The sequence below is a fragment of the Podarcis cretensis genome (assembly GCF_951804945.1).
Source record: "Podarcis cretensis genome assembly, chromosome: 2".
NCBI lineage: Eukaryota > Metazoa > Chordata > Lepidosauria > Squamata > Lacertidae > Podarcis > Podarcis cretensis.
Window position 1 is genome coordinate 84,697,235 of NC_137171.1, and position 22,958 is coordinate 84,720,192.

A 22,958-nucleotide genomic window follows, 5' to 3' on the forward strand; every position below is an offset into this window, starting at 1 on the left:
GATGAGGGAGAAGACTTGATTAAGTTTGTATGTAAGGTGAATATTCAGTAATTCACACTCCTTGGAACCATAGGCTAACAGAAACACTGCCATTGTTGAATATTTGAAGTTCTCTGAATTTTGCAGCAAAGTTCTCCAACCAAGTAATGTGCATGAAAAGGCATATTCCGGTGTGTGGGTGTGTGTGGGTGTGTACAAATGTGTATGCTAGTGAAAATATCACTCAAAAACACACTACATCAGATGAAATTGCTTATGTTAGCCAAGCTTATTTATAAAAATGTATGTATTAGAACGCTGATGAAATTTCTTGAGGGTTAAACTGCTCCCTCTGAACTGAACTTAAAATTGGAAAAACTGAAAAAACCTTAAGGCACATTCTTCTTGGATCTGATCTGAGGGGAGAGTTGAGTACTCAGTGTCTCAGTGCTAGGTTTTTATTTTGGTAACCTTTGGAGTTCCACCTAAATCAACAATTTCACATTTCTCTAACTTCAAAGAAGTAATGTGACGTGTGTGTGTGTGTGTTCGCGCGCCCGTGTGCATGCACCCACCTACAAGATTGGAGTCAGTCAATGGCAAAAAGTGTGTTTCTGTAGCTTCTTTCTGAGTTCTTGATTGTAAAATATCTTTGGTCAGAAGACCGAAGTTGGGAACAGGCAGAGATGCTGAACAACTCTGAACAAATTGTTTCACCAAACAACCCCTGCTGAAGACATTGCTAAGGCATTCAGATTGCCTCACTGCGTTTGTCTTTCAGGTTACGGCAAAGTTAATTTTAGCTCATTTATTTTATTTAACCTTGAATGCTTTTAACAATAAAAATAGTTTCGGTTTGCATATTTTTGGTGAAATAGGCCATATGGGAGGCCGACATACATCAAGGAAAAGTTCAAAAACTAAACCCACTCTTTTCTTGTGAATATACATCCAATTTCTTCTCTCTTTGAAGAACAGCAGCCTCTTGTCTAGCCCTGTTGCAAGGGGCACCTACGATTGCTTGCTCTTGCTCGTCTTGGGGAATGTCTGCTGGCTCTCAGCTGGAACTCTACTGGAAAGTGATCGCTCACTGCTAAAGCCTGTAGAGTAAGGGACACAATAGGTGGATTAACTGGACACCCTGTCCCTTGCATACAAATATTTAAAAGCCATACTATGTTGAGTTATTGCTATTTGTTGCTATATGAAGCCACACAAAGATAGCCCCTAAGTGAGATGCATAGCCCTTATTCCAGGGAGGCCACCAATAAATCTGGCTGCTATGCTTTCAAACATCCAAAGCCAAATTGCTCAGGAAGGCTATGGATGCATCTGTCCGACAAGCACACATATGGAATATGCAACCAACCTGAGAGCTCTACTACATTACAGCACAGGGAATAGATTGTGAATACTGCAGCACTATGCACTGTGTTAGTGTGAGTTTCCCCATGTCACATTAGCCTTCTTCGGGGAAACTTCTTGTGCATTCTGCCAATATGTGAGAAGGCTGTGCTGAGTAGTCCTGACCATGACATCACACCCTACACCCATGCTTGCCATCTGTACATCCTTCCAGTGGCATAGCATGGGTTGCCAGTGTCTGGGGCAAGGCAAGTATCCTTGGCACTGCCTGCCAATAGGCTGGAGTGAAGGGGCAATAGCTTGGCAGCCAACCCAAGTGGCAGCCATGGCCAAGGGAGAGTGGTCATGTTTCTAAAGCAGAAGGCGCCCTAGCAACCAGCCATAGCTCAAATCCTCTCCGCAGCCCATCCACATGAACATTGAACAGCCCATCCACATGAACATGAACAGATATTCTGTGTTAGCAGGAGGGTCCACTATTTATTTTTTATTAATATTTTTATTTCCTTTTGAAATTTTGTGCCCCTAAGAATTTTGCACCCAGGGTAAGTGCCCCATGGCTCCACCCACACTACGCCACTGTGCCCTGCACAATCAGGATTCTAGATGCATATGGGCTCCATTGCGTGTGTAGCAGCCTGCACAAAGTCTCCCTCCCTGCAGACACTCCTGCTATGTGTGCACAGGAACATAGGATCAGACCACTGGTCTTTGTAAATCAGCATTGTCCCCACTGACTGGCAGTGGCTCTCCAGGTTCAGGATAAGAGTCCCCCCTAGTCCTTCTTGGACAGCTCAGTTGGTTAAAGCATGGTGCCGATAATGCCAAGGTTGCAAGTTTGATGCCCGTATAGGACAGCTGCATTGCAGGGGGTTGGACTAGATGATCCTCAGGGCTTTTTCCAATTCTATAGTTCTGTGATTCTATAATTATACGATACTGGGCCCCTCTGCATGCATAGCAGATGCTATACCACTGAGCTCTATCTCCTCCCAGGGACACTAGGGGGCAGGGGCTAGTTGGAGTGCCCTATCAGTGGCAGGACTTGCTGACAGAGCACGTGGGCCATGTCACGGCTAAAAATTGGCCGCTGTTTCTTTAATGCTAAAAGGACTAAGTCAGCATGAGTCAGCGGCCTACAAAGACTCATGCAACCTTTCACCTAATTGTACCTGTATATACAGAGTGGTCAATGTTAGTGTTGGGTGTGGGTTGGTTGGATGGTAGAAAGCTGGTTGCATTTGGTGTGTGTAAAAAGCTGTCGATCTCGACTGTGGTTGGAGAAGACGACTTTTTAAGAATAAAAGCAGCAATACTCTGCAAGAATACTCTTTCTCAAAGACTCTTTTGTGCCAACTAAGGTCTGAGGATTAGGTAAAGGAGTAAAAAAGGAGGTCAGAACCTTTTCTTTTTCAAACACTGGCAGGCCATTAATCTAAAGACTGCCAAAGTACAGCTCTAAAGTGGCGTATTTTGTTATCAGCCACTGATGCAGCTGCAGGTACTACATAAATCATGTTCTTGGCTCCTCAGTTGTTGGAGTTGTGTTACCCCAACTGTTTACGCAGCATGATCCACACAGGTCTCTGATTTGCGTAGACAAACACAGTGGGGGATAAAGTGATGGAAGTATGTTGGCTGTACACATGGCACACACCTGTCTATCTGTGCAGATGGGCCTGGAATTCTGTTATGTGATTCCCTGTATTTCTCAGCTCATGGTTCTTCCTGCTGCTCTGCTCTACCTGCTTGTTTCCCCTCGACTGGCTGCCTGCCTCTCTCACTGGTCTGCTTCCCCAGTTTTGACGCAGCGCAGCTGTGGACTCAAGCCCCGGCGGATGCAGGACGAGAACGCAAAAACACTCCGCTTGTGTACTATTCCTGTCTTACACAAACCTGTCCTTCAGTCATCGAAAAGGCCCTCTGAAAATCAAAGATGCCGGCTGAGTCTGGTACAACAGCATTTATGAGTTTCTCCCCACGGAGCACAATCCTGTAAGAGGCGAAAACAAGACCACTGGGTGTTAGCCTGCTGTGCAGGAGGAGAATACATATGCTTCTGTCAGAAAGAAAAGGTGAGCAGGGAGCATGGTGGGTTTTGATAGCACAAAGATGAATTCAGAAGCGACCCAGAGGCAAGGCAAGGCGAGTTGCCTGCAAACTCCAGCAATTAAGCTGATCCACAAATAGCTTGTCTCTTAGTTGCTATTTCATCTTTCCGTGGGTGGTAGAGGACGATGGAAAATGGCAATTTAAGTGCCTCAATAGTGCATCAGTTTCCATTAGTCATAAAGCTAGGAAAAACAAAAGAATAACCAATTAAAATTATCCCAAACGTAGTGGGTTCTCAAGTATTTCTGGCTGAGCTGTACAGATACAGGTAAGCTTTAGTGCTTGTTATTAGGACTGCTTCTGATATTCTTGTTCTGGTGTCAGGCCTTACCTGGTAAGTCAAAATTCTGAGAAGCATGAAGGTTAGCCAGCTGCATATCTCAGATCATGGATGGGGAACCTCAGGCCTGGGGAGGGGGAGCAAAAAGGCCCCCCTCCAGCCTCTCTGTCTTGGCCTTGGGACTCTTGCCAATTCGCCACTGCTTAGGAACGCAGTTACTAACCCAATGGTACCAGCCTTTTTCTCCATCTAATTCTGCAATGCGAAGTCCTCTGGAGATCTTCAGGGACTGAACGTTTGCTCTCAGCTGGGTGAAGTTCATTCCACTGCAGGTAGGCTGCCACAGGGATACCCACCTGACACATTTGCCTGTGCAGTGCTTTGTGCAAAAAAACAACCGGAGAAGAGCTTCCCCAAGCGATTTCTCTCTTTCTCCCAAACTGCCCGTCCTCACAGGACTATGTTCAGACAACACTAATCATCCTGACACTACCTGATGCACACTGCTGGGAAAGGAGGCTGGATTGTGACTCAGAAGTACACTCCTTAAACAGTGCTTGCTTGCCAGCTGTTTCGGGAACAAGGGAGGGAGGTGATCTTGCCAAGGGTAAGAGCGTGGGCAGAGGGAGGGAAAGTGCTGTGCCAACAGCAGGGAATGAGCTCATCGTGAGCATCAGTATGTTCAGGTGATTATCCTGGCAGACTTCATGGAGGTCAAAAGTTTTCTGTCTGGAAATCAGCCAAAGGGCTTGCACAGGGAGGAAGACAATGTGCAACCCAGGAATGGTTGTGTTGCAAAAGCTGCAATTACCTTGTCCTTACTGCCTCTCAGTGGGGGGGATCACAGTGGTGGCTAACCTGCTTCCCTGCATCCCCGGATCACTGATGCAACATTTTGATTCTTTTGTAGACTTTTAAATATTTTAGAATGGTTTCAGTTGTTCTCATTCTTTTCTTCTTGCATAGCGCAGTAGGAAGTGCAAGAATGATGGAATACAACAACAGATAGGTAGCCGTGTTGGTCTGCCATAGTCAAAACAAAATTAAAAAATTCCTTCTAGTAGCACCTTAAAGACCAACTAAGTTAGTTCTTGGTATGAGCTTTCGTGTGCATGCACACTTCTTCAGATACACTGAAACAGAAGTCACCAGACCCTTCTATATAGTGAGAAGGTGGGGAGGGGTATTACTCAGAAGGGTGGTGGGATTGGGTGATTGGCAGATAGCTGTGATGAGCCTGTTGACGACTCTTAACGACTGCAATAGGTCTTACAGGAAAAAGCAAGGGGTGAGAAGGTGAAAAATGGCTTTGTCATGTATAATGAGATAAGAATCCAATGTCTTTGTTCAGACCAGGTCTCTCCATGGTTCCCAGAAATAGAAATAGAATTACGCCAAAGAATAATAAATTACGCCAAAGAATAAACGGACATAAATCTGACATCAGGAACCACAAGACAGAGAAACCAGTAGGAGAACACTTCAATCTCCCAGGACATTCTATACAAGATCTCAAAGTAGCTGTTCTATTACAAAGGAATTTCAGAAATAGACTGGAAAGAGAAGCTGCTGAATTGCAACTTATTATCAAACTTAAAACCATGGAGAGACCTGGTCTGAACAAAGACATTGGATTCTTATCTCATTATACATGACAAAGCCATTTTTCACCTTCTCACCCCTTGCTTTTTCCTGTAAGACCTATTGCAGTCGTTAAGAGTCGTCAACAGGCTCATCACAGCTATCTGCCAATCACCCAATCCCACCACCCTTCTGAGTATTACCCCTCCCCACCTTCTCACTATATAGAAGGGTCTGGTGACTTCTGTTTCAGTGTATCTGAAGAAGTGTGCATGCACACGAAAGCTCATACCAAGAACTAACTTAGTTGGTCTTTAAGGTGCTTCTGGAAGGAATACAACAAATTAAACAAAACGTGTGCAACAAGGCAGGTATGAAGTATGAGGCGGTGGCATTCAAGTTCACACAGTAGTACATATAAGAACATAAGAAGAGAGCGCAGGATCAGGTGAATGACCCTTTTAGCCCAGCATCATGTTCTCACAGTAACCACCTAGATACCTGTGGGAAATCTGCAAGCCCAAGAGTGCTCTCCCCTCCTGCAGTTTCCAGCAACTGGCAATTAGAAGCACTGCTGTCTCCAACTGGAGGCAGAGCATAGTCATCCTGACTAGCAGCCATGGATAGGCTTATTCCCCATGAATTTGTCCAATCCTCTTAAAGCCATCCAAGTTGGTGGCAATCATTGCCTCTTATGGGAGCGAGTGCCATAGCCTATGAGCTGTGTGAAGCAGTACCTTCTTTTATCTGTCCCAAATCTTCCAATATTCAGCTCCATTGGAGCTCCATGAATTCTAGTGTTGTGAGGGAGGAAGAAAAACTTCTCCATAAAGCCCATTGTGCCTTGGTAATTGTTGGCATCTGCCTGTCTTGAGAGACAATGGAGTGTGCTTCTCGGGGTGAAGTCAGTCTCGGGGTGTTAGCAGCACCGAAGTGACCTCCTGAGGCATAAACCTGGGCAGTATGTATGGAGGTCTGGGCTGCCCAGGCGACAAGACCCCCACCTGAGCCTCGGTGATGTGGTCCAAAGGGAAGTAGAGCAATACTTTGGGCATCAGCTTGGTTGCAGGAGCTACTAAAAGAAGACACCATCCAACCACCTTGGGGCCTCCTCTCTGGATTTGTGTAGGGTTTACCCCTCCCCCAAAGATGTCCTGCAAGGCAGCAGAGGTTTAACAGAGTTTTCCTCCTCCTAGATGAGCTACCTTCCCAGGTTGACGAGCCCCATCTGCCCCTCACTTCCCTCTACAGTATATGCAGAAACCACCTTCTTGAAGAAGAAGAAGAAGAAGAAGAAGAAGAAGAAGAAGAAGAAGAGTTTGGATTTGATACCCCGCTTTATCACTACCCGAAGGAGTCTCAAAGCGGCTAACATTCTCCTTTCCCTTACTCCCTCACAACAAACACTCTGTGAGGTGAGTGGGGCTGAGAGACTTCAAAGAAGTGTGACTAGCCCAAGGTCACCCAGCAGCTGCATGTGGAGGAGCGGGGAATCCAACTCGGTTCACCAGATTACAAGTCCACCACTCTTAACCACTACACCACACTGGACCCACTATTGGTCTCGTCTGCTCAATCTGCCAGAGCCTGTCTTCACATGCAGGGGAAGTCCCTAACTCACCGAGGGTTTGAGATAGCATTGGTATAGCTTTATTCTTCTGAGCCAAGGAACAGAAAGAATGTCTTCACACACTGTCACAAACAATGGATTTCACTTCCAAAATAGACACCACGTGTGGCTTTTAAAAAAGGATTAGACAAATGAATGGCCATGATGACTATGTTCCACCCTTCACTGCTGGCGGCAGTATGTCTCTGAATACCTGCTGCCAGGAATTGTAAGTGGGGAGAGCGCTGTTGTGGTGAGGCCCTGCTTGTGAGTTTCCCTTAGGCATCTGGTTGGCTGCTTAGAGAATAAGATGCTGGACTCTGATAGGTTTTTGGCAGGACTCTTACGTTCCAGTGTATGTTCTTATGAAATAATGGAGCAGTGGAAGCTAGATTGGCCAATCAGCTCCAGTTCAGGAAAGCCACAGTCTCCAACAGCCTAGGCCCATTTCTTGCACTTGTCACAGATTGGTTATCCATTGATTAATAGCTGGATGTGATGTCACACAGGTAAGAGACCAAATATGCAATAATTTATCCATGCATAGATAGCCCAGGTGCGCATTTCCCCCCTCACAATATTAACGACCTGTTGTAAATCAACATGCATTTTGTTAAGGTAACCAGCAGAGTTCTTTCAACACTGCAGTTAATAGGTAGCTTAGCAGAGGCTCTAAATGGGAGGGTTCACAAGTCAGCTCTAAAACCAGCTGTTACCTGTCATAGGGGCAGCGGGTGCTGGCTTTCACCGTCGTGTCAGTTTTGTCATCAATCAGCCAAACAAATTCAGTGTGATTTCTCAGTCTGATATTCTTCCAGTGTTTCTTCGCAACATAGCCACAGCCAGCGTTGAAGTCTCCCATGAAGATGAAGTTCTACAAGGTGGGGCAGGAGATTGTGAAAAGACAAATTTGAAGAGACAGGATTGCAGAAAGCAGGGCAAAAAGGTATGACAACCTCCCCACCACTTGTTATTATTGGAAAAGTAAAGTGATCTATTTTGAGCTTCTTAGCAAAGGCGCCCTATCATGGCAGCAGGTGCACCCAGATCAGACTGGCTCACAGAGTCACTGATGAATTTCCCTGGGTGTGCCAACCGCATATGAGAATTATCTCAATAGATCTTCAGGTGCAAAGAGATCTATGGGGAGTATCAGAGAAATGAAAAAGGAGAGGAAGTTAATGGTGTGTGATTATGAGGAAGAGGGAGATAAAATTCTGAAATGACTTCATTCATTAGTACGGATGACAGGCAGTAGTAATCCTGTCTCCAGCAACATGGCTGGGCTGCTCAGAACAACCAAGCCACACTTTGACTAGGAGCTTTAGGAGAAGGGCAGTAGCTCAGTGGTAAGGCCTCTGCTTAGCAAGTGGAAGATCACAATCCCTGGTCTCTAGGTCTCTGAGAGAGACCCCCATCTGAAATCCTGGACAGCTCCTGCCAGTCAACACAGAGAATGCTGAACTAGATGGACCATTGGTCTGACTCAGTAGAAGGCAGCTTTCTAAGTTCTGATGTTCACAGGGGTGGGGTGGGCTGATATTCAGCACAACTTTAGCACAAATGCACCAAGGAAACAGCGACTGACCTCAGACTTCAAGCGTTGTCTTACATCTAAGTACACGTCATAGAGTTCATCAATTTCCCGAACAGCCATTTCAGGTGTTGTGTGCAGAGGGATTATCACAAATTCCCTGACCACTTAAGAAGCAAACATTGAAAAATAAGATGACCAGCATTTCCAAAACTCACTCCCATCATGGTTAGAAAAACTGACAGATCTAAGATGTTTATTAGGTATATTGCCTTTTACAGGTCATGGATATTGGAGGGTCTTGAGTTAAGCTCATGTGGCACCTGAGCCTACCAAAACATAATAGTCTTTGTCTACAAAACAACGCCCATTGTCCATCTTTCTTCCAGTATCAAGTACATTAAAGTTTTGTAATTATATAAGAAGTTTGATTGTTAGGGCCCAGATTGGTTTCCAGATCTTAGCAGGCCCATTTTGTCTCCGATTCTGCTTAGCATCAATTCTCATGCTACACTTTGTACATACAGATCTACACCTCTTGAATAGCTCCTTCCTTCCTTCCTTCCTTCCTTCCTCTTGGTCTGGCTAACACATTGTGTACCCTACTTCCCAAACCAGTGATGGGAGTGCACTGGGTGCAGAGTAAAAGGGAGTATTTACACAGTTTTGGACTCTGCACTTCCTTTAAAGATCTGAGTGGGTTACAGATGCTTTCAGGTGGCCTTCCATACAGCTAAGTGCTCAGACCCAAGGACCACTTAGCATCTGCATTGGAACTGCTCTCACCAGCATATGGTCTTTTTTCCATTCAAGAATGTGTGTTGGGAATCCTATCCTTATATCCAATTTGAAAACTAGGATGAAAAAGGACATCTTGATGTTGACATGTTAGCATTGCAAAATATGCATATTCCCAGGCCTGGATCAAGGGGAGGGGAAGGGAGCACATGCCCTGGGCAGCAGGTTGGGGTAGCGGCAAAACAGCATCCTGCCCTGCGGCACGGGAGAAAGAGGACAGGGATACACAATGGCTTCGGTACATGTTTGGCGACTCCTTATGGTCTGGCAGGCTGCTGCTGATTAGAAGGGCCCATCTCTTTGCCTGCCCCAGGAAGAGGAAGGTGAGACGTGGCTGTGGGACAGGACATGAACCGGCAGGCTTTATTCTCTTAGTGGGAGACAACAGGGAAAAACGCTTTTCCCCCTTCCTTGTTGTCCCACTGCCATCACTACCACCACCGAGAGACGGAAGCCTGCATGGGATATAAAGGGGGAAAAGATTTTCTCTCATTGTGTCCTGTTCCCTGCCGGTGCCATCGAGAGAAGGAAGCCTGTGCCTCCGTCGTCCTCTCAGTGATGGCGGTGGAGACTACATGAAGCTGCAAGAGAAGGGGTGGTAGCAGTGCAGACTTTTGCCCCCTCCAGCAAAATTTGTAGACCCAGCCCTGCACATTATTGTATGGACCTTTAAGCCTCAACATACTAATGAGAATTAGAATTCAACCATTTTAATCATGTGCCACACTGCATTCCTCTTGCTACTTACTACCCTATCTTCAGATGTTTTCTATGTGCAGCTATCTAGCTCTAGGACATTAATGACGCTTAGAAGCCTAGCTGCTATGCAGTGCTGGAAAATGTTGAAGTCAACAGATCTCATTGCAAAGTGCTTGGAGTTTTACAGTCTTGACTTATTTAATGTTTAGGACCTTAATTAAATTTGGCACAAATAAGTCAACGTGCGGCGAGTTCTGGATTATGCTTGTGGTTCTACAAAAGGCTGCAATCAAGGGTGGATTAATCATGAAGTTAAAGAAGCTGCAGAGTAACCTCAGCCAAATTGGGATTGAAGAGTGCTCTGTGGCTCACAGAATCCCATTTCCACTCCTGAAGCTAAGCATGCATTTCCACTCCTGAAGCTAAGCAGGCTTGGCCCCATAAGCTGCCTAGACAGCAGGCCCTACATTAAGGCTTGCCATTTGGAGCTCATCAGTGGAGTCTAAAATAAAGATCTGGGGCTTCTCTAGTGCTCATCCTTTTCCTGTATCTCTGCTTGTGGGTTATGAAACACGCAGAAGGAGGATAGTGCTTGCTCAGCAATGTCTCACCAGTTTTTGGAGAAGAGAACCAGACAACATAAGGCTCCCTGGAAAGTGCATCTTCGTCATCAGGCTGCAGATCGGGATACTGATAGATTTGCTTCACTGACACCATTTTTGATCTGAAGTGTGAATTAACATACAGACAGAATATCAGCTCTATCAAATAGTTTAGACCTTTTTAAAAAAATGTATAGGCTGACTTTCTGTCCCAAGAACCACAAGGTAGCTAATAAGACTACAATCAACAATGAAAATGCCGCAAAAAAAGCAAGCTAGTTTTCATAATCTCAAATTTTCTGGCTCAGTAATACAACTACCTGAAGCTATGAAATCCTTTCATGTTCTGCTGTATAAGTGGGGTGAAAATGCATTTCAGGAACAGAAAATCATGTGTTCAGAGTTATGTGGTGGTGGTGGTTGTTTTTTGTTTTGTTTTTACAGAAACATCAACCCACCACAGTCCTAAAAGACGGAAGCATGTATATATGAGAAATGTTCAGAGCTTAATGCTTGGATGCCATGAAGCCAGTGAGATGCTGTGAGAGGGCAATATAAAACAAAAAGTGATGAAACAAGGGGATGTTAGTGCAGATCATGGTTAGCCAATGTGGTGTCCTCAAGATGTTGTATGACGACTCCCATCGTTGCTGACCACTGACCATGCTGCCTGGGAGCTGATGGGAGCTGAAGTCCAACGTCTGGAGGCTACCCTTGGTGAGGATACTTAAAGTAGTTTTGCAAGTTAGTTTTTTGCTTATTCATTAAAAAAGGCAAATGGGAGATACTAGTCTTTGGATCCAATAACATCCATATATCTGAAAGAAATATGAATACTGCTTCTGTACAGTGAGTAGCACTGGAAGAAATCCTTGTTTGACCAATGGGCCACCATGGTCAATGGGCAATAAGGCCATCACTTCCAGCGTGCTCTATAGGCATTTTCCCAAGGGGAAGGAAGGGTTGTTTTGCTGGTTTCAGTGTGGGAGTCTCCTGCAAAATCCAATGCTTTCAAGTCATGTGTGAATGCGCTGATAGCATTGTGAGCACAAATCATCATGAATATGCAATAAAAAGGCTGTCTGGAGAGTCCCCCGGTATTACAGCTCGTATAACCACTCCCAAGTCTGCCAAGAAAATCTAGATGCCCCAGAGGAGTCTTTTATTCTTATTTATTACCCAGTATCATCAGAGAGTACAGAGTTTAATATGTATACAAAAGACAGGTCCCTTTCCCCAAGAGATATACAATCTAAACTGGGAATTGAAGGCTAATACACCAGTTTATTTTCTTGCAGTTTCCAAAGAATGCCACATGCAGAAAGTTTCGAAATGCACTTACCTGTAGAAAAAAGCATATTGCTCCTTATAGGTCCTTCTTCCTAACCGATTGCTGACCACATAACTGTACTTTTCTTGCGAGTGACTGGAGAAAAATGATTTTTGATATATTTGAAAGAATACACAGGAAACACACACACCATTGTGAAACACAAACAATAGTCAATGTTTCTGGCTTTGGCTTGCGGAGAAGCTCACTGCTTAACTATCTGAGCAAAATCCCGTTTCTGCCCTGACACAGTCCATCCCAAGGTTCTCCTGCTCTGCTAGGTGGGATGGTCTGCAGCGTGGATAATGTTTCTGGGGGGAATATCATACCGTAGGGAAGGGGGACCAGTGGTCCTCCAGATGTTGTTGGACTCTATCTTCCATCAGCCCCAGCCAATGGTCAGGGATGATGGGAGTTGTCTAAGAAGACCCACAGGTTCCCCATCTCTGGCAGAGAAAGAAATGCGCTCGAGAGGGCTAGTGCAGTGATTTCCCAAACAATGTGTCATGAGGGGGCCTGAAGTGTGAGTTATGGAATTAATCCACCATATTGCAGGCACCCACCACGGCATGCTTGAAAAGGGGAGGCCTCCTTCAGCATTGATTCTCCTCTCCTCTGCCATAGTTGGTCACCTCCTGAGGCCTACATCCCAGAAGGGGCCTACTGGCCCTTCTCTTCCTACTCCTAGCTTTTGCTGCTTAGAAACATTGAAAGCTGCCTTTCAGTGAGATCAGTGTTGTCCTCATTGGCCAGCAGTGGTTCTCAGGGGTTTATAGCAGGGAATATTCCCAACCAAAGGTATCATGGACTTTGAAGACGCTTGAACTCAGGGCAAAAGAGAGAAACACGCTAAGAGGAAGGAATGCTTGGCAAACCCTCACCATGAGCAACTCCAGCCCAGAAACCTATGTCCCCACTATGGAAGGACATGTAGGTCCAGAATTGGCCTCCACAGTCACTTAAGGATGCACTGTTAAAACCATGTTTATGGAAGACAATCTTACTTGGCTACGAGTGATTGCTAAAGAAGAAGAAGATCTCCAGCCCTAACTGGTGTACGAATGAATTTTATTATTATGGTCACAGACCAGTTCCAACTCACTTACAATATCAGGAAAATCATAAAACACAATTAGTGATGTCAAGGATTGAACCTGGGACCTTCTGCATGAAAAGCAGGTGCTCTACCACTGTGTTATGGTCCTGCATGCTCAGTCTCTCCAAGTGCACAAACTATGACAAGGGCAAGGAGGGGGAGCAGCAACCTTCACTTTCCTTGACCTCTCCTTCTGAGCAAATGAATGAACAGCAGGGGCAGCACCAGGGATGGATCTACTATGAAACTAATGAGGCTTAAGCTTCAGGGCCTCTGATCCTGGAGGGGCCCGAGAGCTACTTCAGTCCACATTGCTTAAAGATGTTGGGTATAGTAGACGCAATTTGAGTCACACAGCTCAAATTGGTTAACTTTTTTTTTTTGTATATACACTTCAACAAAGTTTGAGAGTCAGTAGCACAGGTGTGGCGATCTGTCGTGGAGCAATCCTATTGAAGAAGATAACAATGGTTATCCAGACCTAGTTGCTGGTTGCAAAGGGGCCTTCCATGACAGTTCAAGCTTCAGGGCCCTAAAATTGTAGGTCCTCCACTGAGCGGCACATCCTGTTTAGTCACCTGAGGTGCAACAGGAAACTGATGCCACCACTGCCAGTCTCCCTTACTTGGGTCATGCAGCAGTGCCCATGAAGCTGCGGTGGATTCTGAAGAGATCTCGTGACATCTCACCAGAAACTACCACTGCTTCTCCACCATTAGTGGGGGTGGTGGGGTGGGGAGTCTCTGGGGGTGCTGCCTTGTAGCATTCTACCACCAAAGGAGGCTGCCTCATCCTGTCTCATGGGCCACCTGGCCCTAATGAACAGCGATGGCAGTAGCAAGGAGGTGGGCCAGCTGAGAAGTGGGCCCCCTGAAAGCTTTTTGCCCAAGACCCCAACTCCAAAAAAACCTTGATCTGACCCTGCATGTTTTAATAAATTTGACATTCACATCTCACCCATTCAATTTCTCTAAGAGGAAGGGGCATAGCCTGTTGCTGTTGTCCTTTATTTCCATCAGTAGCATGATGTCACACTGAGAAATAACCTGCAGGAGGAAAGAAAGAACATTCTTAAGAATGCTTTATTTGACACACTTGGAATTCCCAGAATGAACAGGCTTTGCATGCCTCCTGAACATTTCACCTATCAGAAATGGGCTTCAAAAAAATTCCTGGTCTTTCAGCGCCTGTACTAGAGAGCTCCCGAGTTAGAGGGAAGACAAACAAAATTCTGAGAGTACCAGCAATATTCTGGAAGCACTCTCACTAAGTTCAGTCCAAACACATCTATCCTTTTCCAAATCCATAGCATGAAAAAGACTGTTTCTGCAAGTTTGAAACAAACTCTGCATGACACTGATTAGCTGATCCCTCAGTGATTTCGCATGCTCCCCCATTTTCCAGAGTAAAGGTAAAGGTAAAGGGACCCCTGACCATTAGGTCCAGTCATGACCGACTCTGGGGTTGCGGCGCTCATCTCGCTTTATTGGCCGAGGGAGCCAGCGTACAACTTCTGTGGCCAGCATGACTAAGCCGCTTCTGGCGAACCAGAGCAGTGCACGGAAACGCCGTTTACCTTCCCACTGGAGCAGTACCTATTTATCTACTTGCGCTTTGACGTGCTTTCAAACTGCTAGGTTGGCAGGAGCAGGGACCGAGCAACAGGAGCTCACCCCGATGCGGGGATTCGAACTGCTGAGCTTCTGATTGGCAAGTCCTAGGCTCTGTGGTTTAACCCACAGCGCCACCAGTGTCCCATATTTTCCAGAGTAAAGCTAAAGGTAAAGGTACCCCTGCCCGTACGGGCCAGTCTTGACAGACTCTGGGGTTGTGCGCCCATCTCACTTAAGAGGCCAGGGGCCAGCGCTGTCCGGAGACACTTCCGGGTCACGTGGCCAGCGTGACATCGCTGCTCTGGCGAGCCAGAGCCGCACACGGAAACGCCGTTTACCTTCCCGCTGGTAAGCGGTCCCTATTTATCTACTTGCACCCGGAGGTGCTTTCGAACTGCTAGGTTGGCAGGCGCTGGGACCGAGCAGCGGGAGCGCACCCCGCCGCAGGGATTCGAACCGCCGACCTTTCGATCGGCAAGTCCTAGGCGCTGAGGCTTTAACCCACAGCGCCACCTTTTGTGCAAATCTCCCCCAACTCTTCTTTAAAAAGGTGGATAAATGGATAAATGTGGGAATAGTTATGTGGTACGTGGAAAAAAAGTTTAGAAAGTGTATAGCCCATCTGCAGGCCACTGTTCTTGATAGATGAAGGGATTTAGAGAGAGGCAAAGCCAATTAATGTATTGTGTATTCTAGAATTCCAGATATCTCAAAGCTAGTGGCTGAGGCAGTATTTGATTTGCTGGTATTCACATCTGTTGTGAAGCCATGGAAAATAATGGGTTGAAGACTATATAAATACTGTGAGACTATCCTTTAAGAAATGGGATGATGTTCCAAGAGATTGAAAGGATTGCTTAAGTGAAAATTCTAAAGTGTCTTACGGTACACAGACAGGTTCATGCCTCTGTACTCTGCATTCATTAGCAGCAAACCAATAAAAGAATACAATTATGATTTATATTATATTACATCAACTATTAAATTTCTATCTCACATCCCTCCCAAATGAGCTCTGGGTGACAACCAAAGAAGCCCCTGGCAAAACAATGCAATTAAAAATGAATAAGGACCTATTAAAATAATTCAAAACATTAAGAACATCTAATGTGGAAGCCGCCCAGAGTGGCTGGGGAAACCCAGCCAGATGGGCGGGGTACAAATAATAAATTATTATTATTATAAAAACATTGTCATAATTTCATTCATTTATTCAAACAATTTATAGGCTGCTCTTCGAAGCAGAACTTCAAGGTGGCTTACACAATAAAAGCTTTTAAAAAACAACACCCCACCTCAAAAATATAAACACAAGATGATATCGACAAAATGCCCCAACACTAAATGAGGTGGCAATAACCTGAGATGGGTTTCTTATGGGGAGAGTTCAGCTATACAGGGACTCAGCTGAGGTGCCCAAACCTTCTCTATTTCTTGCAGAAACAACCAAGGTGAGATGGAGTCTTTTGGCAAAATATTTGGAGAATGAAGTCTACCATGTCAGGTGCAACCAGACTGCTTCTTTGAAACATTTGAAAACACCCTTTCTTTGGCTGGTTATCACATTAAAACAGCACATGGTGGCTAGTGTGCTGGATTTAGACTGGAGTGGAGTGGGGGAGTCCCAGTTTAATATGCTGCTCCACAATACAGTGGTACCTCGGGTTACATACGCTTCAGGTTACAGACTCCGCTAACCCAGAAATAGTATCTCGGGTTAAGAACTTTGCTTCAGGATGAGAACAGAAATCGTGCTCTGGCGGCGCAGCGGCAGCAGGAGGCCCCATTAGTTAAAGTTGTGCTTCAGGTTTAGAACAGTTTCAGGTTAAGAACAGACCTCCAGAACGAATTAATTTCTTAACCCGAGGTACCACTGTAAAACATACTGGCTGAACTTCGGACAGTCACTATCTCTCAGCCTAACATATTCAAAGAATTGGTATGGGGATAAAAATTGCTTTACGGCTAGCTCAATCTTTTCTTGCTATGTTCCTCTACTGCTGTTTTGATGTTGTGCTATATGCTGTGTTTCTGCTGCTTTATCAATATGCATTTTGCAAGGACGTCATGTTGTCTTTAATATAATTTTATTGTCCTCTTGTGTGATTGCAAGCCACCTTGTGATTCCCCCCTCCCCCCTCCAATGAAAAGACAGGATGTGAATAAAATAAATCCCAATGCCCTTGTACCTGGGGAATAAGCCCCATTGAACTCAGTGGAACTCCTGAATAGACATAGAAAGTACACATAAAGCTGAAACAATGACAAAGATAATGTAGAGGATGAGGAGAGAGACACCTCTGCCCATGTTGTCCTGAGCTCTTTGGAGGGAGGGGAAACATTAAATATAGAATTAGGGAAGAATAATGCATTTAGCTTAAAAGCAAGCCCTGGAATCAATCAACCTATCTTAGACATGTTCATTAACTTCAATGGGTCTACTCTGAGTAAACTTGTGCATGTTCCAGTATGAAGCTATTGGCAGGCTTCATTTGGGGAAGGTTGATGGTCCATGACAGAGGACTGTGGAAAGTTTCCAGATCAACCCCCAGCATCTCCAAGTAGGGCTGGGGGTGGGGTGGGGGTGGGATTCCTCTCTAAAATCCTGGAGATCCTTTGTCAGTCAGACAAAACTAAACTGGCTGGACCAATTACCTGTCTCAGTATACGGCAGCTTTCTATGTTCCTATGTTTAAAGGACAAACTATAGCTCTAATGGGACGCGGGTGGCGCTGTGGGTTAAACCACAGAGCCTAGGACTTGCCAATCAGAAGGTTGGCAGTTCGAATCCCCGTGACAGGGTGAGCTCCCATTGCTCGGTCCCTGCTCCTGACAACCTAGCAGTTCGAAAGCATGTCAAAGTGCAAGTAGATAAATAGGTACCGCACCGGCGGGAAGGTAAACGGCGTTTCCATGCGCTGCTCTGGTTCGCCAGAAGCAGCTTAGTCATGCTGGCCACATGACCCGGAAGCTGTACACCAGCTCCCTTGGCCAATAAAGCGAGATGAGCGCCGCAACCCCAGATTCGGTCATGACTGGACCTAATGGTCAGGGGTCCCCTTTACCTTTACCTTTATAGCTCTAATGGTGGCAGAAGATCCATAGAGGCATCTGAATTGCTGACTTGAATTTAGCATTCATGCATTGTGTGCTGAATCACTGGTTTAAAGCCACTCAGCCAAATTAGCATTTTGGGCCACTTTTTAAAAATAAAATAAAATTACAGAAATGAGTCTGCAAGCAGATACAGAAATAGTCATGTCACGAAACGCTGCATGTGCCCTCATTTTGTCACTGTCAAACAAAAGATCTGAAGTTCATAATTTGCTGGGAGAGGAAGGATTCAGAACAGCAGTTGCATTTGTGCGTCTTCTTGTACACTTTAGAAGCACTAAATGGCTTCAAGCGGAGCTCATTGCAATGCAAAGGTGATGGATTGTTCTTGTTTACAAGCATCTGATGCACAGGTTTTTGAATGGCACCAAAGTGCTTAAATCACTCGGAAGGTGTTTATAATACAATCACTTTTGTCTGCAAGGGTCCAACTTATTTTGTGATTGTAATTTCTCCTTAACAAGACCAGAGTACTTCATAGTGGTGATTAAACAAATTAAGCATGCTAGTAACGAAGCAACGTCTGATGAGACTATAGATGAGAAGGGGACAATTTTTCTTGCCCATCAAAATGTTCCCATAATCCCTCATGTTTATCTGCAACAGCATTCAGCATTGTATTTCTGCTAGATTTAATGTGTAAATAAATCTCGCTGAACATATGGCTTCAGGTCTGCAAATTGATTCTTCCGCTGTTAGGAACACAGCAGATTTATTAATGCTCAGCCATTCATTAGCAGGACTTGGCTGTGTGAAGATAAAATACCCTGAAAGATGAGCTAGATAAAATGTCCCTCCGTTCAGCTGAGTATTTATTTAATCCCGAAGAGCGAACAACATACCTCTACAATGACATCCAAGATTTCTGGTCTTGTTCGCTTGGCTTCTCCAAATGACCTCACGTTGAAAGAGCAGATTTTAAGGCTCAGAGCTGCGTGAAAAGAGAAAAGCAGAAACAGAGAAACACGTGACATCTTTTCAAACCTGGGCCAAAAGAAAACGCAGGGAGGTGTCCTTCTCTCACTCAGCACTTGGTCTGCAAAAACCAGTGGAATTTAGCTGTTATATTTCATGATTGCTATGCAAATTAAGGTGCATGTCATTGGCTTCTTCCACAGGCCATTGACTTCTCTATTTTGGGGACTAACATCTGTTGCTGAGGAACTCAACTTTTTGCCATAGGGGATTACCTGAATTTAGAGCCAACTTCCACAATTGACTAGGTTTATTCTTGAACCTCATGGGAGAATACAAAACTGAAGTTTGTTCTGAGTTCCTTATTTACGGAAACGTTCACAGCAAAGTTTGATAAGAAGACTTAATAAGGAACTGGTTGATGTGCTCTTGCACCTCATAAGAAATGCTGATCCACCCATTTTGTGTGTGTGTGTGTGTGTGTCTGCTTTCAGGTCCACAACAATTCTCTGCTATCAAAACTGTTGGTTTGCCACAACGCTCTTAAACACATAATGACCCCCCCAGATGATGATTGCAGATAAGGGAGTGGGAATGTGCACCCCAACTAAGATTTTGGAGCAATCCACGTCTCTATAAAAGTGTCCCCTATGAGACGGTACACAACTGTACCTAATCTAATGCTTTAAAAGGGATCCAGGTCTCCTCTACTATCCAGTCAGCAAGAAGAGAAGAAATGGGTTTTTCTTTTTATTAGGTATTTTGTGGTTTTATATCTTGGTTTTATTCTGTGAACCGCCCTGACACCCCAGACATAGGGTGGTATATAAATTCAATAAATAAATTCAAATAAATTCAAATCCAATAAATTAATGATAATTAATAAATAAAATACTACTACTGATTCCCTTTGTCTCCATCTCCCTCCCGTAACCCTTTTTGCCTGGATTAGCAGAGGAGAGGGAGTGAACAATCAAGGCAATGGGGCGGAGCAGTGATACAAACTTGGTAACACCACTACTCCCACTCTTAAGAGGACCTCCAGAGAGGACTATGGGAAATTCCTAGCATGAAACCAGAGGCGTGCTTAGGCTTCTTTGTACCCTTGGCAAGGAGATGTATTGGCAGCTCTGAAGCCAGGAGAGACCATGGAGCAGAAACTCAAAATTTCACTCTTCTAATAGTGCCACTGGCCAACTGGGGAGGAGCCCCCACAGTACTGCTGTGATGGTCCATGCCAGCAACCTCATCTGCCAAGTGCCCAGAGAAGCCTGTGTGCCTTGCCCCGCTGCCCAGAGCAAAGGAGGAGTGGCCCGGAGAGCATGTAGATGGGTGGGTGGACTCCTAGCAAGAGTGGAGAGTCACAATTCTTGCACGCACCCTTGGGTGGGAGCCAACCTAGCCAGTCCCTAGCTATACCCCTGCATGAAACACCCTCCAGAATGACATGCAAGAGGTTTGTGAGCTAGGGCAAGTGTCTGTGTCCCTTCCACACGCATGGCTAGATCTATAGACCCCCAAAGGGGAAATGGTAAAGAAGGGGTGGCAAACCTGTAGACCTCCAGATGATGAACTACAACTCCCATCATTCGTGCCAATTCCTGAATATGCTACCTGGGACTGATGAGATAAATAGGCTTCGGGCCTAATCCAGCAGGGCCCTTCTTCTGTGAGTGTTTGTCCCCGAAACAGAAATCCTGAGAAGGAAAGAAAAAGTAGAGAAGCCCAAAGCCACATGAGGGAAACTCAGAGCAGAAGTGGGAAGTCAACAGGGAATTTCCAAGGGCAACAGCTGCTAGTTCTCTAGCCACCTGGCAATTATTCTGATGATCCTTTCCAAGGCAGAGAGGAAGTCTGGGGGGAAAGATAAGAGAAATGTGGCGCAGATTGCTTCTCTAGCAACAGCTAAACAGGAAGGGGGTAGGGATCTTCTGGAGATAGGCTGCTCAGGGGGTGGGGGAATGGGGGACGTTCAAGAAAATGCCCATTTGGTGAATTCTGAACTGGCACCCCAGCTCCAGTTCTATATTTTGCCGTACACTGCAAATGCAAATGAGCAGCGGCTCTGGCAGGTTTTCATCAGTTCCATTTAGGTGGCAAATCTTAGTCTTCCAAAATAGCTCTGGGGTTAAGGCACAAGCAACAATGAAAGCACAGATGTGAGTGTTCCAGAACTAGACAAATAGAGGGAGATGGGAGCATACGTGACAAAAGGAAAGCACAAAACATAACAAGTGGTACTTCAGCCTGGGAGAAATATGAAGGCAGAGCGACACGAACTTTAAATGGAAATTTGGTGTGTGCGGGGAGGAGACTGGAATATAAAATATGATGCATTCCAATGGATATTTTTAATTTGTATCTCGGCCTTGGATACTAATGATTGTTTTACTACTATTTTTTATTTAGTTGCTAACATAAATAATAATAATAATGACATATCAATGCATCAGAAGTTGGCAGGCGTAACAGAGCATTGTTCTTGGCTCAATAAACCAGTGCAATGCTTACTGGGCTTATTCCTTTTGCTCAGTGCCTGGCACTTTATGAGACTGGTTGCATTGTCAATAAGTGGATTCAAGCAAAATTCCCTTGTCCCTAGCGTGTGTGTGTAGGCTTTTGTAGTCACAATTGATCTCCTGGCCTGTTTTAATTACAGTACTTGTGTTTTAATGGGACTGTTTGATTACATCTTTTAATTATGGGTTTTTATAGTTTAACGTTACTGTAATTGGTTTTTATGCTTGGAAACTATTTAAAAGCTTATTTTGGTATTAAGTGGCATATGCATTTATTATTACTATTAACAGAAATAAAACAAATTGTTAGGGACACCCCCCAAAAAAATTATATTGTTGTTGCCATCCATCTGTCTTGGGAGAAAAAGGATGAGGTGAGGTAATGTCAGACCGGTGGACAGTTACAGCAGCTGCTGTGGCTGTAGATAACAATATGGGAGAGAAATGTTTTGTTGCAGCCGGGGCAGATGAATGCATCCTAAGCATAGAACTATCCTGGTACCAACTTTGCAGGAGGGAAAAAAACCACCACCATCATCAAAGTCCACTCTGAAGATGAGCTGGCCTAGGGAATGGGAGTCTAAGGAACCTATGGAACAGCTTGGGGTTGGCTGAATCTATACTTACAGTCCTAATTTACAAGGGGCAATCAAGGTTGGATTCAAGCTAATAATGTTTGCTGCCCAAAGTCTGGAAGCAATAACATTATTGCACCCTTAGATCAATAATGGAGAACACGCAGTTCCACCACAATGTCATTGAACCATCAGTCTCCAGTGTCGTAGTCCTGTGCTGCCAGCCATGGTGGAGCTCAGTGGAGGGAGAAGCCAGCCAACCAGCTGAGTCTCGGGGTGGGGGTTGGGTACTTGCCTGGAGGTAGAGTCTCCAGGTTCAGTCCAGTCCTAAGGTCCGGAGTATCTCAGTTCACATAGTCAGACAACCCTGGAGTCAAGAAAGCCGAGGATCCAAGGGCACGGGAAGCAAGAAGCAGCAAGGTCTGGCCAGGAACGACACATGTTTCCAGCAACTGACTGAGGCTGGAAACCCAGCTTAAGAAAGCTGGAGCCAGCTGGTTCTCATCAGGAGCAAGAAGGCTGATCATCATCAGGTGTCACTTTGCCTTCTGCTCCTTCAGGCTGCTGCTCAGCAGGTGAAGCTGACTCCTGGCCTATGACACCCAGCCAGCATGGCCAAAGCCAGAACCCTTCCATGTGTCCTTTCTGTTGTGCATCCATTGTGATTGTGCTCATGATGCTATTGGTGTGGTCACATGAAATTCCACTTTGCAAAAGTTTTGGAGTGATCACACTGCTTCGTTTCCAATCAGTGCATATCCTGCTGAAATATCAATGTTCTGATTTCTTTTTTGTCCTTTTTTCATGCTGTAGCTCCTCCGGCAGCAATATGTGGCAGCGTGGGGAAATCCACCTCGAATGCACTCTAATTGTGCCATGACTTTATTGCAGGATACATCCACCATAAAACATCCGTCTGAGATTATGGAGTCCAACCACATCCCTGCCTTGTTTGCTGATTTGGACCACATGGCAGACAATCAGTTAGCAACCCTCTTCTGAAATCTGGGACTAATAAGAAGTCAAGTTTTCTAGGACATGATAAATACCATGTTCTTACCATCTGAAGGTGCATCATCCAATAATGACAGGGTGTTTGCAAACGCACACATGAAAACCTGGCCACAGTCACGTGTGCCCTTTTATGCTCCTTATTACAATTTCAGCAATAGGTGTAACTACTTAATTATCACATGATGACCTAATTAAAATTAATTTGAAATTCCCATCCTGGATC

The 22,958-nt window shown here is 45.1% G+C and overlaps 1 protein-coding gene across 3 annotated transcripts; it reads right to left on the reverse strand.

Annotated features, from left to right (window-relative positions):
• Window positions 1-772: 772 nt before the first annotated feature.
• DNASE1L3 (deoxyribonuclease 1L3) lies at window positions 773-22,740 on the reverse strand. 3 transcript variants are annotated; one of them, XM_079967035.1, is made up of 10 exons: window positions 22,017-22,740; window positions 20,179-20,324; window positions 18,555-18,643; window positions 13,943-14,031; window positions 11,902-11,985; window positions 10,569-10,681; window positions 8,515-8,627; window positions 7,643-7,800; window positions 3,241-3,337; window positions 773-1,079 (listed from the first exon to the last, which is right to left on the reverse strand). In XM_079967035.1, exons 4-10 carry the CDS (start codon window positions 14,008-14,010, stop codon window positions 969-971), a joined length of 744 nt encoding a protein of 247 aa, XP_079823161.1. In that variant the 5' UTR covers window positions 14,011-14,031; window positions 18,555-18,643; window positions 20,179-20,324; window positions 22,017-22,740; the 3' UTR covers window positions 773-968. The 3 variants fall into 3 exon arrangements, with proteins under 3 accessions (XP_079823161.1, XP_079823162.1, XP_079823160.1); XM_079967036.1 differs by lacking the exon at window positions 22,017-22,740 and having other exon boundaries at window positions 20,179-20,460; XM_079967034.1 differs by lacking the exons at window positions 20,179-20,324; window positions 22,017-22,740 and adding an exon at window positions 18,903-19,329.
• Between the last annotated feature and the right edge of the window lie 218 nt (window positions 22,741-22,958).